Below are 18138 nucleotides of genomic sequence, written 5' to 3' on the forward strand. Positions count from 1 at the left end.
CTTTGGGTGGCACTTAGGATATCTAAACTGTCTCCCCTGTCCCACTTAACTAGTTATTGCATCTTGCAATTTGAAAGGTCAAACATTGCGTCTCTTTAAAGGAACTCACTAACAGTTCCCCCCCGGACCCTCCATCCCCAGCTAGGCTGTTTGATTGCATAGGGAATTTTTGTCTATATAATTGATAAGTTATAATTGCTTCCCACTTACTTTCTTATTATACTACAGTCCTGTTGGGTTCTTCATTCATTCAGCACTTTGAAATTCCATAATGAGCTCAACCTAAGAAATGCAGTTGAACTAACAAAAAAGAGCCTGATCGAAGACAAGGAAATGCCTGTCAAAGTGGAGGCTGCAATAGCTCTTCAGTCATTAATTTGTAATCAGGAACAAGGTAAAGTCAGAATCTGTTTAATGGTACTTATTTATCGCTCTCCCTCCTTAAATTGCTTGCTGAATATGCTTCCTTTTGACTTCCAAAAATGTCCCTTATCTTAGTGGTGGTGGATGATCACAGACTATGTGGAGCCAAATACAATGAGAGCATACTGGAGAGGTAGGAGGGGGCCTGGTTGTCCAGCCTCAGGATTGGGAAACATGGCCTGTTCTCTCGTCTTCATAATAGTCATCATAGCTGAAGATCCCTAAGGAAAAGTGAGGAGAACTTGCAGACCGGAGGATATTAGAATGGATTTGGGGCCTGTGGTGGTGGAAAGAGTGCTGGGTTGTGAGGCAGGAGACCTGCCTCTTCCCTCGTGATGCCACTAATTAGCTGTTAGCATCCGTGTCTGCACTTCTCTAGATGACAGGGAGTTGGAGTAGATAATCCGAGGAATCCTTCAGCCCTGGAATTCAGTTCTTAAAGAATTCTAGAATTTCAGAGCTACAACATCCAACCAAATCCATAATTGAATAAGTCTCCTTTACAGCATGCCCGACAACGGTCATCTAGTTTCTGCCTAAAGGCCTTCAGTGCAGGGTGACCCACCACTTCCACTTTGGTTTACTTTTAATTATTAGGAAGATTTTCCTTATAGCAAGGCCAGTTTTGCCTCTTTTAAAAATACCTTCTTTGTTCCAACTTCTTCTATCTGAATCCAAAGAGAGCAAGTCTACTCCTTCCATGTAGAAGACTTCCAGATACTTAAAAGCCCCAATCATGTCCTCCTTAAGTCTTATTCTCTAAATGAGACATCCCTTCAGCCAAAAGCCATGTAGCCCTGATCTCCATTCTGGTCACACTCTTTTGGATACTTTCTATCTTATTGATGTTTCCTGTAAAATTTGTCCAAAATGAACATATTTCTCCAGATGTGCCCTGACCATGGCAGGGTATGGAAGGAGTATCATTTCCCAAGTTTTCAACATGCCATTCTTAATGCAGGACAAGATCACATTTTGAAGGGACAGCTAGGTCATCTCAGTGGATGGAGAGTCAGGCCTAGAGATGGAAGGTCCTCGGTTCAGACCTGGCCTCAGACATTTCCTAGCCGTGTGACCCTGGGCAAATCATTTAACCCCCATTGCCTAGCCCTTCCCACTCTTGTGCCTTGGAACCAATACAAAGAATTGATTCTAAGATGGAAGAGAAAGGGTTAAAAAGCCACATTTTGGCTTTGGTATCAAAACAATTGAATTCTATTGAGTTGGCAGTCCATTGACGCCTCAACATTTTGTCAGATGAACTGCTCTCCATTACTTGATTTTTTGAACTCGGGTGTAAGATTTTACTTTTATGTTTATTCATTTCACCCTGGATTCATTCACTCCCAGTGTTCTGTCTTGTCGAGCTCTTTTTGGATCCTGCTTCAGCCACTTCTACCCTGTTAGCTGCTCTCCCAGTTTCGTTTAGAGGGGAGCTTTTGATCGATATCTCTGTGGAGAGCAAACAATAGCATTTAAAGAAGGAGAACTCTGAAAAGTAGATGAATGCTGATTTGTTTACACACACACTATCAGGCTACAACCGAACGAGCCGCTCATAGCTCTAATGGAGAAAATCCTTCCTAATGTAGAATAAGGAAATGCTGAGGTCGTGTTGCCCGGGCTTCCCCGGGCGTCCCCTCCGCCCTCCACCCCTTTCTCCCCCAGCGATGTCACTTGGAAAACCTCCTCCAGTAGGTAACTGGGCAGAGGCTAGAAGCCAAAGGGACACTTTTTGGATTGTTCGCCTCCTCGCCCTTCTTTCCCTCTTTTAAAATGTTACTCATTTTGTTTGTTATCCGACTGAATTAGCCAAAGAGTACGTGAAGCCGCACGTGAGGCCTGTCATGCAGGAACTCTTACACATCGTCAGGGAGACTGAAAATGATGACGTCACGAACGTCATCCAGAAGATGATCTGCGAGTACAGCCAGGAGGTGGCCACTTTCGCCGTGGACATGACCCAGCACTTGGTAAGCCGCAGAACTCGCCTTTGCCGCCGTTTTAGAATAAGCCCAACCTGAGCGAACCGAGTTCCCCGATTTGGAGCTTTGCCATGGCCGGGGATGTCGTTCGCTGTAGAGAGGACCCAGATGGGGTGCCGTTTGTACTCCGATTACGTTTCTCTGACGTTCGGACCAATTGATTTATGCGATTTTGAAATGTTGACCGCGTTGCTAACACAATTCCGAATGTGGAGATGGATCATGCCTCTGGCCCTTCCTTCCCCCTGGCTCCATGGGAGGGCCACAGATTTTATGGCTCGCCAAAGTCACTTTGTCTTTAACAAAATAAAGATGATCATAAATGCGGCCATTATTCCAAATGCTTATCAAGGACATGAATTGCCATTTGTTCCTTATTGCCGATTGTGCAGTTTGTGGATGATCTCCAGTCTGGCTGCTTCTCCACTCGGTTTTTTTCTTCTTATTTCTGGGCTCGCCCACTCTGGTGGAAGGTGTAAAAGGAGGAGGAGGAGTTTAAAATTCCTCTCCTACGGCCAGGGGACAGCTGGGATGAAGGACGCTTGGTTACCGTTTGTCGGATCTGTTTGTTCTAGAGTGCTGGCATTCCCTGTGGACACAGACAATAACTCTTTGGCCACGTTTAAAATACGATAGATTGGAGAGGGCAGTCTAGGCTTCAGATTTCAGAGATCACTGCCCGATGCGTCCTTCCTTATATGGGAAATGCCCTGCATATGCTAATCTTTTACAAGAAGGAATAATAAAATAATCACTAAACGGTTTTACTTTACAGGCTGAGATCTTTGGCAAAGTCCTTCATAGTGATGAATATGAAGAAGTAGAGGACAAAACCGTTATGGCTATGGGAATTTTGCACACTATTGATACTATTCTGACGGTCGTGGAAGATCATAAAGAGGTGCGTTTTCTGGTGTCTGCTCTTGTCCACTTTTGAGTCCATTTTATGACTGTATTTAAGCTTGAGATAAATGAAAAGAGGAGACAAAATGTGAATACGTCGCCCACTGAATTCAGAGGCTTCCTTTAAAATAAGGTTCCCCCCCCCCCCCCCCCGTCTCTCTGAAAGAAGAATGAGTCCTAGGAGAGGAGGAGCAGAAAGAAGAACAGGAAGCAAGACCAGGCACTGATTCTTTGCCTCCATTTGCTCCTTTGAAATGATGATTTTGCCTGGCTACGTGCGGAAGATGCGTCTGATACTTACCGGCTTGTAAGCAAGCCTATTGAGGAAAAAGAATTCGGCGGCTCCGTTTGGGGCTCCTTTGGTCATGCCAATCAGGCAGCGCAGGTTTCTCTTCCATACCTTTATGTGACGATGCAGAGAAATGTAGAAGGCAGCCCTGGCTGCCGGCTATGTACAGACAAATGACATACATGATTGGAAATTATCATTTTTAATCGTAACATCCCTCTGCTGACAAATACTGATAGTATAAGAGAAATTAATATTTTAATAGCCATGGCTTTGTTGGCAAAATATATAAATATATGACCGCGCTTGACTATCTTTTAAATTTACTGCCAGAGCCCATCCTCTTTCTCTTGTACGCCAGCCAGCTAACCAGGAAAACCAAGAGGCTTTCTCTAGGCCCTCCTCCGAATTTAAGCTGCCCCATACGTGGGGACGCTTGACATCCCCACGTGTCCATAGGAAATTTGTAACATACTTTTAAATGGCATCTCCCCAATTCCAAACATACAGGGAAGGATGCTAGATTTAGGGAAAGAGAGACATCCTGTAGAAAGTGGCATTTGAAGGAAGCCGGAAAAGCCAGGAGGTGGTGATGAAGGAGAGCCTTCTGAGGATGTGGAACATCTAGGAAAATGACTGTCATCAAAGGGCAGCTAGCGAGCATGGCGGGTGGAGCACCAGGCCTGCAGTTGGGAGGACCTGGGTTCAAATCTGGCCTCAAGCTACTTCCTAGCTTTGTGACCCCAGGCAAGTCACTGAACTCCTAGTCCTTGTTGCCCTTCTGCCTTAGAATTGATACTGAGATTAAGGTTATTAAAAAAAATGCTGCTGTCAGAAATCAGAGACTGATGTCCCTGGATTGCAGAGTACTTGAGGTTGAGGTGTAAGATGTAGGAAGACAGGAGAGTTAAGGGTCTTCCTGGAGGCAATAGGGAGCTACTGGAGTTTATTGAGTATTGGGGATAAAGTGGGCTGATCCAGACTTTAGAACTTCACAGTGGAGTAGAAGGTGGCCTGGAGTGTGAAGAAATTCAAGGCCAGCAGACCAACCGGAAGGCTGTTGCCTTAGTCTGGATGTGAGATGGGGAGGACCTGCAGGTAGTGGAGGAGAGGACAGCAGGGGGAACATGAGAGGGAGATTATAAAGGAAAATGGACAGGCAGCCGGTTGTGTAGGAGGGATGCGAAGGATTGCTGGGGACATGATAGTGCCCTCTATCATAATAGAAAAGTTTGGAGATTCTTTATTTGATATCTTCTCCCTTACCCAAAGTATATGTGGAGATAATGAGTAGCTTATTTCTTGCCTTCCTAGTGGCTGTTTAGGGGTTGGAAGGAGGGAGAGATTTGAAACTGAAAATGAAACCGTTTAAAAAAATGCGATCTGGCCAAAAATTCTCTGTAATTTTAAGAGATACTCACTTCTGAAATGTATTCCCCAAATGATGCAAGACTTGATGTTTTCATGTAAATCATCTAGTCCAGGCCCTTTTCATTTAAAAATTTTTTTTTCCATCTTTTGAGTTTACATTACCTTCATTTCCACATAAATAAATATCTCTCCTCTTCCTCCACCCAGTGTCACCCCTGGGTCAGTAACGAAGAATAAAAGGAAAGAGGGGGGAAAAGCAGTTGGACAAAACTAATCTTCATATCAGCTTTGTCTGGCACTATCTACATCATTTCATACCCAGACCCATAGTTCCTTCGATCCTTTCATCTTCAGGGCCAGATGGGTCATTAGAATTATGTAGAATTCAATTTCATGGTTTTTGTTCTTTTCCTTCACTTTGTTGTCATTGTACTCCTTTTTCTAAGTTCTCCATTTTGCACCGATTCCTGTATCTCCTCCTTTTTCTCTCCTTTTCATAGTCATCATTTCTTAGTGCATAGTAATCCCCTATGGCATCCGTGTATCATTAATGACTCGACCATTCTCCAGTTACTAGCAAACCTCTTCATTTTACAAGTAAAAAATTGGAGGCCCTCAGAAGTTATAGAATCTAGTCTTGAGTCATAGAACTTTTAACTTTTTTTTTTACCTCCAGTAATATTATGTTGTGTTTTTTTCCAACTAGAAGTAGAAACAAATTTAAGCATCTGTTTTCTGACATTTTGCCATCCTAATTTTCTCTGCCCCCTTTCCTTCCCCCAATCTGAGACAGTAAACACTTTGCTATAGGTTATACATGCACTGCCATGCAAAATATATTTCTATGTTTGCTACATTGTGAAAGAAGGCATATATCACACATAGGAGCTAAAACTCAGGAAGAATATAAAGTGGAAAACGGTCTGCTTTGGTTGAACTCCGTCGGACTCCAGCAGCCCTTTCTCTGGAGGTAGATGGCACTTTTCAGCACGAGTCCTTTGGCGTTCTCTTGGATCATCCTGTTACTGATAAAAGCTAAGCCTTTCCCCGTTGATCATCATACAGTCATGCTGTGACTGGTTCTTCTCTCTTCACTCTGTGTTAGTTCTTCACACCTTTCCGGGCTCTTCTGAAATCATCCTGCTTGACATTCCTCACGGCCTAACAGTATCCCATTAAAATCACAGGTCACACCTTGCTCAGTGGGTGGGCAGCCCCCTCACTTCCAGTTCTTTGCCACCACAGAAGGAGCCGCTGGAAACATTTTTGTCCCAGGAGGGCCTTTTTCCCTCTCTGCGATCTTTTTGGGATGTAGAACTAGTCACGAGGATGCTGGATCAAAGTTTTATAGTTTACAGTCTTACAAGGCATTGGGCAGAGTTCCCATTTGCTCTCTAGAAAGCTTGGATTGTGTGTGTCTATGTTCACATCCCAGAGACACGTCCGCCTGTGTTCACGAGCATGCCACCGTGCAAGGGTTAGGATCTAAAATGGGCCTATTTTATACTCTGATGCTACCGTTCTTAAAATCAGTTTAAGCACAGCAATAGGCTTTCTGCTACTGGGATATTTCCTTTCCTTGGATTTGAAGACACTGATACGACATTTCCCAGGACAAGATTGGTAAATAGATAGAAGAAATGGTCCTTTCGGCGAATTTTTAAAGTTGTTCTTTTCTAATTCTTTTTAGATAACTCAGCAGTTGGAGAGCATTTGTCTTCGGATCATTGGCCTTGTTCTGCAAAAGCACGTGATAGGTATGTTCCATGATTGCATAAAAAGAGTTCCATCCTTCGTGTATGTGAATTGTCTTTTGAAGCGAATGTTGAACGATGTGTGCCCCTTTCCAGTACTGTTGGAGTAGCGGGACAGATGACTTCTTTCCACAAAGGGAAATTTGTTCCCTGTTTAGTTTCCTAATCCCTCCTAATGTTGAAGTAGACCTTGCCAAGGAGAGGTAATAGAATAATATAGCAACTAGAGTAATTTAAAAATCGGGGTGAAAGTAATGGGGGCGGGGGGAGGGCAGAGCAGGGGAACAGGGGACTGGATAGCTCAGTGGATGGAGGGCCAGATGGGAGCTCCTGGGTTCTAATCTGGCCTCAGACACTTCCTAGCTGGGTGACCTTGGGCAAGTCACCTCACCCCCATTGCCTAGCCCTTACTGCTCTTCTGCCTTGGTACCAATATACAATATTGATTCTAAGGCAGAAGATAAGGGGTATTGGGGGGAAAAAAAAGAAAGTAATTGGAGAGGAGGGGGGTGTGCAGCTGGGTGGCTCAGTGGATTGAAAGCCAGGCCTAGAAATGGGAAGTTCTAGGTTCAAATTTGGTAACAGACACTTCCCAGCTGTGTGACCCTGGGCAAGTCATTTAACCTCCATTGCCCACCCTTACCTGTCTTCCACCTGGGAACCAATACACAGTATTAAATCTGAGACGGAAGGTCAGGGTAGGAAAAACCGTCATGGTGATCAGGGTTCAAAGACCTGTCAGAGAGGCCAGAGGCCTGACCACTTCGAGCCATTGGCGCTGCTGCCCTATTGGAGGACAAGAACTTCTTCCCCTGGTGTTGTGTCTTTCTGAAGAAAAGTAGGAGTTCTTCGGGGACTTGGCATGTTGGCTCTGCTTTGCAGAGGGTCGTACGGAGGAAGCGGCTGCCCAGAGAGGGCTTCAGCCAAACGAGGACGCAGGGACTTGCCCGGTGGTACAGCTCATGGCCGTAAAACCCAAAGAGCCCTTCTTGGGCCTCTGCGCTGTGTTCCGCCCCTCTCAGCCCTTTGTGAATTCATCTCCGACTTCCCCCGCCCACTGCGCTTGCTCTTGCCAGAGCTCCATCAGAGCAGAGAAGAGGTCATCGGACGTGGCCATGACTTCCTGAGGCCGCTGGCCGGAGAACTCACGGGGTGCTAAACTCTGCAAGAACAGACGTCGGCAACGAGACGGCCCAGATGAGCCCCTGAACAGCGAACCTGGGCCCAAAGAGAGCCTGCCCAAAGGCTGCCGTCGATGCGTCCCTAGTTAGAGATGTGGGAGGAACTCATGGAGGAAGAGGCCGGGGGAGCGGAGACTGGCCCGTGTGAGGCGGCGCCGGCATGGAGCTGGAAGCTGGCTGGGGACATCTTTCCCCTCCAGTTTCTGGGTCATTTCTCAGCTCCTTCTCCCACCGGTCACTCCAGCAGGCTTTCCTGGCTGGCTCGTTCTCTGTGTTCCTTGTCCTGCCTCAGCCCCGGGTCTCCTCTTCCTTCTCATTTGGTGACCACATGAGCTCCTGTGGCATGACTGTGTGCGTGGTCAGCAGCTCTGGGCGGTGCAAACACCGCACTTCCATCTCTACTGGCCTTGGCAGCTAACCAGCTGGCTCTTCCAGCCAGCTAGATGGAGAGCCCTGGGAGCGGCAGCATGTCCCGGAATACTCTTCCTGTACCCAAGCCCAGGCCTCAGGGCTGCTGTCCAGGGAGGTGGTGCTTAAGGGGAAAGGGCTCATCCCACCATTGCTGCCTGCAGGACATTCTGAGGGAGAGAAGGGAGGCCCTGATGGCCACAGGCTGCCTGAACCCAAGAATCTCGGGAATGCCTGGGGCCTTCAAACCCCCAGACCTGCTTCCAGCCCAGGCTCTGGGCCCCAGTGAGAGGAGAAAGCGTTCTGGGAAGGTGCCTCTTTTCTTCCTCCCCACTACCTAAACTGTTGACCAGTTGCCGCTAGAAGCAGAGAGACCTAGGAGCCCCGGCCCCACCCAGGCCATCAGTCCTGCCTCAAGCTCAGCCCTCAGAGCCGTCGCCAGGCCAAGCAGCTCTTTTAGGGAAGGGGCTGTCCGTTGCCATCGGCTGCCAACCAGCCGCCCCCTGCAAGTAGTCGAGCCAACGTAGCAGGAGCAGCAGGGCATCCCGAGAAAGACAGGAAGAACCCCCCCACCACTTTCCTCCCGACCGCCATGTCTTTTCAAGCCCCTGCGGAGAGCCCCAGAGCTGGGATCCAGACGCCTTTGGAGAAGGAAGGATTCACCCCCAGTGTGTGTCGTCTCTGCTCCTGCGGGTGCTCGCCACTGCCACAGCTCCCAAAGACACCCAAAAGGTAGCTCTCGTCATTAGAGTCCTTGGTGCTGTCTGAGGCCGAGCTATCCAAAATGGGGATTCTTTGGAGCACTCCCATGGTTGGACTGTGGAACCGCTCTGTCTGATTGGCAGGGGCATCTTCTGTCTGCGCTGTCCCCCACCGGCATGTGGGGCGCCCTTCTCTCCCCAGAGTCCCAGGACGCAGCCTGCCATTCTGCACCTGGTAGGACGCGGCCCGTCGTTCCGCACCTGGTAGGGGCTTAGCAGATGCTACACTTATTCACTCCCTTGTTCATAGGTGTGCCTAATCTCTCTCAAGCTCAGTCAGGCAGCTCCACTTGCTTCCTGGACATTTCCTGGACTGGTTGCTGGGCAGGCTCTTGAGCTCAGCTTGTCTCCTTAAACCCGGCTCTCTTTGCCTCCCCCATGCTTTTGAAATAGCCTCGAAAGGAGTGTCTCTCTCTCATCTTTCCGTTCTCATCTATTTAGTGTATTATCTCTGAATTGGAAAAGAATCTCTATTCCAAAAGGAACGCCTGTGTTCACGTTGCTGTACCGTACAGTACTCTCTCTCTGTGCTCCTGCCCCATGGCACCCCCTTTGCCCCCCAAAAAACTTCCCCAGACCCTCCTGCAGCAGCTGCCACTAGATGGAAGCTTAGCTCGAGACCTCCTGCACTGAGAGGAGGCCTTGCTCTGCCCATGTGGCCTCCCGTCCGTCTCTCCTGGGCTGTCCCCCGGCCTCTCCTGTCTGTGCCTGCTCATCCCTTCCTAGGACGATCTTAAAAGGAGAATGGCAAGGGAGGGGAAGAAAGAGGAGAGATCATCATCTCATGGAATTGGGGTTTCCAGGGTGACCTCAGTACAAGTCGGGGTGAGGCCTTTGGGGAGAGCGGCCAGCACTTAGATCTTACTCTCGTCCAAGTTGTTCAGCGGAGATAAGAAATGCATAGATTGGGTATAAAAAGACATTTCACTCGGCAGAAAAGTAGTAGAGAAAAGGGATAAGACAGGAGGGGAAATTGGAGAGTAGATTAAGGAAGGACCTCTGAAAGCTCTTTTTAGCATCTTTGGAGGCAGTGAAGTAGGGGGGATCCTAGCGTGCCCCTCGATTGGAGGTGGGGGAGCCAGCCGTGATACGCAGTTGCCGTCGAATTCCGTTTGAAGAGGGCGATTTCAGAGAGGCTTGGGAAGACCTGCAGGAACGGTCGTAGAGTCCAGTGGACGGGACCACAATAGTTTATACAATGACGACTCTGGTAAGGCAGACGACTTGGGAAGAATCTGGAATTTTGCGATGTGACGGCCAATGACATGCAGCTCCGAACAGAGAGGGGAAGGCCTCGGAGAGCACACTAACGTTTGGTGGGCCCTGGCCAGTGCGAGTTTGTAACGGCGGTCTGGCTTTCTTGTCTCCCTCTCCTTGGCATTTTCCTTTGTTTACATCCCGGCACGAAGGAGGAAGTGGAGACGGCACCGACTTCTCGAGTTGTTGGCGCCATCAGGAAAGCGGGAAATGGAATTCCTGTGAGCCCAGTTGGATTCCTCTCTCAGTGACATTCGAGGGGACGCGGGATTTGGCTTTCGGCTTTCTGCCTGCATCTCTCGATACTGTTGCCCCTGGCGTGGGGATAAAGTAGCGATGATAGGTATAGTTCTCAGAACACTGAGAAGCCTTGTGGGAACGTGGCTCCTGCGAGCATCTCCTTCCCAATAAAGAAATCCTTTTTTCAAGTCAGCTGGCAAATGTGGAAGTAAAAGAGCTGCAAAGTACAACTGTGTGCCTGCAGATTGGTACAGGACTGTTGGAAGGTGGCACTCTTGGTTTAGGCCAGAACACCTGTAGGCACCCTCACCGAGGAGCTTTACTCTGACCCTAGTGTTGTGCTTTTTTATGTTTCTAAATATGGGATATTTTAAGATTCTTGATGTCTTTCTAATATTTTAATTTTGTTTAAGTCTTGCTAACAAAGTAAAAATGAAAACAGAGCTTCAGCCGCTGCCGCTCACATCCCTTCGCAGTAAAGGGTGTCGTGGAAGTTCCGGCTGGTAGAACCAAAGGAATAAAGTTTAGGGAGTTGCAAGGCGCGACGCTTCCAGACATGGCCTCTCTGTCGACATGGGTATTGGGTGAAGGCTACAGTTCCGGAATTCTGTAGTGTCCCTTTAACCATTTGGCTTTTGTGGCTTGAACATTTTTTTCATCATCTCTTCCAGAATTTTATGAAGAAATTCTTTCATTGGCCTATAGCTTGACCTGCCAGATGATTTCGCCCCAGATGTGGCAGCTGTTGGGCATACTGTTTGAAGTTTTTCAGCAGGATTGCTTTGAATACTTTGCAGGTAAAGCTTCTTTTTCCTGGTGCCATTCTGCAATGGAATATTCTCTATGTGTAAAGTCAGAGAAATAGAGACAAAAGTATGAGATTCCTTCTGGTAGCCGCTAGACACAAAGCCATCGTACTCGCCCTCGGCAAATGGTTCGATGAGCTCTAGGAGTGGCGCGCGCAGGCCAGGAAGGTGAGCGTGCGGGCGGCGTGCCGCTTCTCGAAAATGTTCTCAGCAGGCACCCGCCTTGCTTGGTCACGGAGCTTAGATCGATCGGCCGCGGGCCGCCATTCGTGGCGTCCGTGGTAACTTCCTCGGCTTGGGAAGATCGCTTCCGAGGCCCCTTCCGAGGTTAGCAGCGAGTGAGGAAAACGAGAGGGTGTTTTCTATGAAAAAAGATCTCTTTCTCTTTGGGGGAATTCTCTCGCAGGCTTTGACGTTTCCTTTTTTTCAGACATGATGCCTCTCCTGCATAACTATGTCACTATAGACACGGCTACTTTACTATCCAATCCCAAGCATTTAGAGATCATTTACACAATGTGTAGAAAGGTAAGAACGCCCTTTCTTAATTTCCCTATTAAGTGTGCTGTCCAAAGTGGTTTAGCTGGTTTAATACAGGCAATTCTGTTCCCTACGAGAGTCGTTTTCCCAAATAATTTGATTATTTCAAAATGTCCAGAACCCCGGCAGACTGTCCGCCTCATTCCTATATTCTTCAAGTTGTCTCTTCGCATGGTAAAATATCATTTACCTTCGTAACGGAGAACACTTGGTTGCTGGTACTTTTGAGTCTGTGGAGTAATTGGCTTTACGGCAGGCACAGAGTATTTCAAAATCAAAGGTTTTGCCATTTGTCGGAATAGCGCCAGGAACAAAATGAACTGTGACTGTCGTCATTGTCGTAAGATCCTGCCGGACACTCTTTGAGGCCGGAGCGGCCTCCAGCCAAGGACTCTCTCTTTAGGCCCAGGGAGCTAAGCGGACGCAGACGCCAAAAGGCCGTCTTCGCTGTCTCCTCCGTTCCGGTTCCCTCGCTTCCCTGGGCGGCCCTTCTCGCCATCCGCTTTCCCTTACGGGCCTGCGAGCGATGATACAGAGCTCTGGGCTTCCAGGGCCACCTCGAACAAGCCCGCTGGAGGAGAACCTTTCTCGGGCCTTCTTGTGCTCTTGGGCGCCTCCACCGCTGCTAGGCAGAGGAGGAGTCTGGGTTCAGGGACGCTCACTGGAGGGAGAGGATTCTTCTTCTCAGGCCGCGTCCCTGCAGCCACCTTCAGAGACACACGTGTGGCCTCTGTGGGGTTCTGGAGCACGTAAAGAATCCGAGCAGTGTGGCGATGCCGTCCACTGGACACGGGTGGAACTTCAGCCAAGGTTTTGTTGTGTTTTTTCAAACAGATCTTAGACAAGTTTTAGATAGAGACGTCAAACGGAGAGCCTGTAGGATTCTTGGCGACGTGAAAGCAGAGCTTGGAATTAGAACGGCTAAGTGGCGGCCTTCTTGTTTCCTGCACGTGTGCAGTTTAATTGTGTATTTTACAAATCCTTTAGACCTCAAAGTCAGTGATAAGACGTCCACAGTTATCTTTTATTTATGATCACTATTTATTCAGGGATCATCAGGGCGCGTCTTTCTGTAGCCGGCCCTGAACTCCAGTCCTAGGCCACCTGCTGAGCATTTCGAAATGGACTTCCCCGCGGCATCTACGCCAGAGCGCTGGAAACCTTTAGACCTCCCTCCCTCGTGCACTTGCCACTCCCAGGCACCGATTTCCATCCTTCGTAGCCTCTCCCTCACCCATCTCATAGACCGCCCACAGCTCTCACCTGGGACACTCAGGTCGGCCCTCCCCTGGTCTGGGCCAGGACAGCCGTCTCCACGGTGCTCTCCATCCTGCACGCAGCCTCCACTCGGGACACGCTCGGGCGCAGGTCCAAGCCCTGGCGCAGCTCCGACACGGCGTCCGGCACCCCGGGATGCTGGGGACCAAAGCCGGCTCCGGTTTGCTCTTCCAGGCTTAGTCCGCGTTCATCCCTCTCTTTCCCTCACTTTGTGGGCCAGCCAAGCAAGCGTCCTTCTCCCACCTCCCTGCTTCCTTCCCACTCTGCCGGCCTGTGCACATTTTTATATGCGCGGGGCACGCTGGCTACCTGACGGGACGGGGACGCTTCGCGACAGAGCGTGCTTTCGTTCTGTCTTTGAGTGCTCGGCCTTTGGCACAGAACCGCCACCACACACCCACACACACTCACTCCCACACACTCTCACACTCCCACACACTCACACACTTACACTCCCGCATGCCCACACACTCCCACTCCCATACGTCCACATGCTCACACTCACACTCACATGCACTCACACACACTCACACTCGCATGCACTCACACACACACTCACACGCCCCCCTCACTCACACTCGCACACATGCACACAAACTCACATGCACTCACACACACTCACTCCCACACTTACACTCCCACATGCCCACACACTCCCACTCCCATACGTCCACATGCTCACACTCACACACACTCACACTCACATGCACTCACACATTCACACACACTCACGCACTCCCACACACTCATATCCACACACTCACACTTACACTCCCGCACGCCCACACACTCCCACTCCCACACGTCCACACGCTCACACTCACACACGCACACACACATGCACACTTTCACATGCACTCTCACACTCCCACACTCACATCCACACACTCACACACTTCTACTCCCGCATGCCCATACTCACACACGCACTCACACTCCTGCACCCCACGCACTCACACTCATACACACTCTGACACTCACACCCACACTCCCACACGTCCACACACTCACATCCACACACACACTCATACACTCACACACGTATACTCCCACACGCTCACACGCACTCGCACTCACACTCCCATACTCTCATACACACTCACGCACATGCACACACTCACACTCCTGCACCCCACACACTCACACTCATACATACTCTCACACTCCCACTCCCACACGTCCACATGCTCACATGCACTCACACACTCACGCACTCACATGCACTCTCACACACATGCACTCACACACACTCACGCACTCCCACACTCACATCCACACACACTCATACACTCACACATGTATGCTCCCACACGCTCCCACGCACTCACACTCACACACATACACACACACTCACACTCCCGCATGCCCACACTCACACTCCCTCATGCCCACACTCCCACACGTCCACACACTCACACACTCACACTCACACACACCTGGGAGCTGCTTCATAAACAGTGCTTGAGTGAGCGGTAATTGGACCAGGCGTCGGGAGGTGTGAGTTCTGAGGGAAGCAGCCGTGGGACTTCAGCGAGGCCCTTAGGCCCGGTCTCCCGCGGCCTCCTCGCTGAGATGTCCCAGGGCCTCAGGCAGATGAATTCTGTTCTCTTCCTGGTCCTACAGCTAGCCAGCCACCAGGGCGCCAAAGCGGAAGGACTGACTGCCAAGCCAGGCTCGGCTCCCTGCAGCGCCCGTTTTCGTAGGGCTGCTTCGTCCAGAATTTGCTTTTACAACTGACTCATCTTTTGTACCTGGGCCGATACGGAATGGCTGGCGTAAGATGCAGCTTAGAAAGAGGCCCATGAAAACGATGCGGAGAGAAGTCTCGCTTAGAGAATTCCCCTGATCTGGGGGAGGAGGGCCTTCCTGTGTTTTCTTGGCTAAGCCTGGTTTGGAATCCCGGCCTGTTCATTGACTATTGTGCCAGCAACATAACTGTGGCCAAGTCCGCCAAACCTCTCTAAAACCTCAATTTCCTCATCGGAATAATGGTCCTAAAGTTACCTGCTCTGGCCGCCTCCCACAGAACTGTTGTGATCAGATGATGTCAGTCATTTGCTACTTCAAACGTTAATTCCTATTTTGTGGGATTCTGTAGAATAGAAGAAGGAGGCAAATACTCTGACTTTTTCCTCTCCTTCCTTTGAAAGGAAGCCTCAAAGCCCTGGTTTGAGTTTCAAAGCCAGTTTTAACTGATAGGGTTGTCTCCATGCCCCCTTGTCTCGTGCCATGCTAAATTGTAGCCCCTGCTTATAGGTATTGACTGGAGACGCAGGAGAAGACGCAGAGTGTCACGCAGCCAAACTGCTAGAAGTCATCGTTCTTCAGTGCAGAGGAAGAGGAATTGATCAGGTAATGACTGTGAAGGAATCGGCCTGTCTGCTGTCTTAACATGAAACCCCACGCTTAACAAAGAGTTGTTTTTTATTGTTTTATTTTTTTTAACCCTTAACTTCTGTGTATTGGCTCCAAGGCAGAAGAGTGGGAAGGGTGGGCCAGGGGGGTCAAGTGACTTGCCCAGGGTCACACAGCTGGGAAGTGTCTGAGGCCAGATTTGAGCCCAGGATCTCCTGTCTCCAGGCCTGGCTCTCTGTCCACTGAGCTACCCAGCTGCCCCCAAAGATTTGTTTTTAAAGGCAACAGAAAAGACTTTCTCTGCTTCGGGGCCACCCACAGCTAGTCGTGAATCTTCTTGCTCTCGGGGCGAGTGCACTAAGGTAACCGGGGAATACTTCCTCATCTCCTTGTCAGGAAAGGAATAGAGGGCGAATGTGTTGATGCTTTCCAAAAGTTACTGATGAAAAGCTAGAGAAGAGATTAAAATATTGGTCCTTTGGATTAGGATTCTTGGAAAGAGCATGTTTTCGGCATATTCAGTCTTCCTACTCCACACTCTTCCACTGATATTTCCTTGAGCACTTTTGTCTGTGTGCCATTTCCTCAGTTAAATTAAAAGAAATTCCTACTCTTAAAACCTCCTTAATGACCAAATTCAGAAACCTTTTCATCTTCTTCCTTTCTTATCTCTTGCTCACCTTGTAAGACAGTTGGGATAAAGTTGCCAGTTTCAACAGCAGAATTTGATCTACCATTATTTTTTTTTTAACATTTATTAATAATCATTTTTAACATGGTTACATGTTTCATGCTCCTACTTTCCCCTTCGCCCCCTGCACTCCCCCCACCCATGGCTGATGCGCATTTCCACTAGTTTTGACATATGTCCTTGATCAAGACCAATTTCCAAATTGTTGGTGGTTGCATTGGTGTGGTAGTTTCGAGTCCACATCCCCAATCATGTCCACCTCGACCCATGCGTTCAAGCAGTTGTTTTTCTTATATGTTTCCTCTCCTGCAGTCCTTCCTCTGAATGTGGGTAACATTCTTTACCATAAATCCCTCAGAGCTGTCTTGTGTCATTGCATTGCTGCTGGTACAGAAGTCCATTACATTCAATTTTACCACAGTATATCAGTCTCTGTGTACAATGTTCTTCTGGCTCTGCTCCTTTAGCTCTGCATCAGTTCCTGGAGGTCTTTCGAATTCACATGGAATTCCTCCAGTTTATTATTCCTTTTAGCACAATAGTATTCCATCACCCGCATATACCACAGTTTGTTCAGCCATTCCCCAATTGAAGGACATCCCCTCCTTTTCCAGTTTTTTGCCACCACAAAAAGCGCAGCTATGAATATTTTCATACAAGTCTGTTTATCTATGATCTCTTTGGGGTACAATCCCAGCAATGGTATGGCTGGGTCAAAGGGCAGGCATTCTTTTATAGCCCTTTGAGCATAGTTCCAAATTGCCAGCCAGAATGGCTGGATCAGTTCACAACTCCACCAGCAATGCATTAATGTCCCAATTTTGCCACATCCCCTCCAGCATTCATTACTCTCCCCTTCTTTCATTTTAGCCAATCTGCTAGGTGTGAGGTGGTACCTCAGAGTTGTTTTGATTTGCATTTCTCTAATTATTAGAGATTTGGAACACTTTCTCATGTGCTTATTGATACTTTTGATTTCTTTACCTGAAAATTGCCTATTCATGTCTCTTGCCCATTTATCAATTGGGGAATGGCTTGATTTTTTATACAATTGCTTTAACTCCTTGTATATTTGAGTGATTAGACCCCTGTCAGAGTTTTTCGTTATAAAGATTTTTTCCCAATTTGTTGTTTCCCTCCTGATTTTGACTACATTGTTTTTGTTTGTACAAAAGCTTTTTAGTTTAATATAATCAAAACCATCTAATTTACATTTTGTAATTTTCTCTAACTCTTGCTTGGTTTTAAAGTCTTTCCTTTCCCAGAGATCCGACAAGTATACTATTCTGTGTTCACTTAACTTATTTATAGTTTCCCTCTTTATATTCAAGTCGTTCACCCATTCTGAATTTATCTTGGTGTAGGGTGTGAGATGTTGATCTAGACCTAATCTCTCCCATATTGTTTTCCAAATTTCCCAGCAGTTTTTGTCAAATAGTGGATTCATGTCCCAAAAGTTGGGCTCTTTGGGTTTATCATACACTGTCTTGCTGATGTCATTTATCCCAAGTCTATTCCATTGATGCTCCTCTCTGTCTCTTAGCCAATACCATATTGTTTTGATGACTGCTGCTTTATAGTATAGTTTAATATCTGGTACTGCTAGGCCTCCTTCCTTCATATTTTTTTTCATTATTTCCCTTGATATTCTTGATCTTTTGTTATTCCAAATGAAATTTGTTATAGTTTTTTCTAATTCAGTAATGAAGTTTTTTGGTAGCTTGATAGGTATGGCGCTAAATAGGTAAATTAATTTGGGTAGAATTGTCATTTTTATTATGTTGGTTCGACCTACCCATGAGCAATCAATGGCTTTCCAATTGTTTAGATCCAGTTTTATTTGTTTGGAAAGTGTTTTGTAGTTATTTTCATATAATTGCTGTGTTTGTTTTGGTA

At 47.9% G+C, this 18138-nt stretch overlaps 1 protein-coding gene across 2 annotated transcripts in view; it reads left to right on the forward strand.

Moving 5' to 3' along the window:
• IPO8 (importin 8) overlaps positions 1–18138 on the forward strand; it is a 119461-nt gene that overhangs the window by 69130 nt on the left and 32193 nt on the right. For both annotated transcript variants that reach the window (XM_044679349.1, XM_044679350.1), the window contains exons 14-20: positions 229–394; positions 2236–2396; positions 3184–3309; positions 6662–6728; positions 11244–11369; positions 11809–11906; positions 15453–15548. In XM_044679349.1, the coding sequence (XP_044535284.1) occupies positions 229–394; positions 2236–2396; positions 3184–3309; positions 6662–6728; positions 11244–11369; positions 11809–11906; positions 15453–15548 (840 nt within the window). The remainder of the gene's footprint in view (positions 1–228; positions 395–2235; positions 2397–3183; positions 3310–6661; positions 6729–11243; positions 11370–11808; positions 11907–15452; positions 15549–18138) is intronic.

This window comes from Gracilinanus agilis, chromosome 5 (genome assembly GCF_016433145.1).
Source record: "Gracilinanus agilis isolate LMUSP501 chromosome 5, AgileGrace, whole genome shotgun sequence".
Lineage (NCBI taxonomy): Eukaryota > Metazoa > Chordata > Mammalia > Didelphimorphia > Didelphidae > Gracilinanus > Gracilinanus agilis.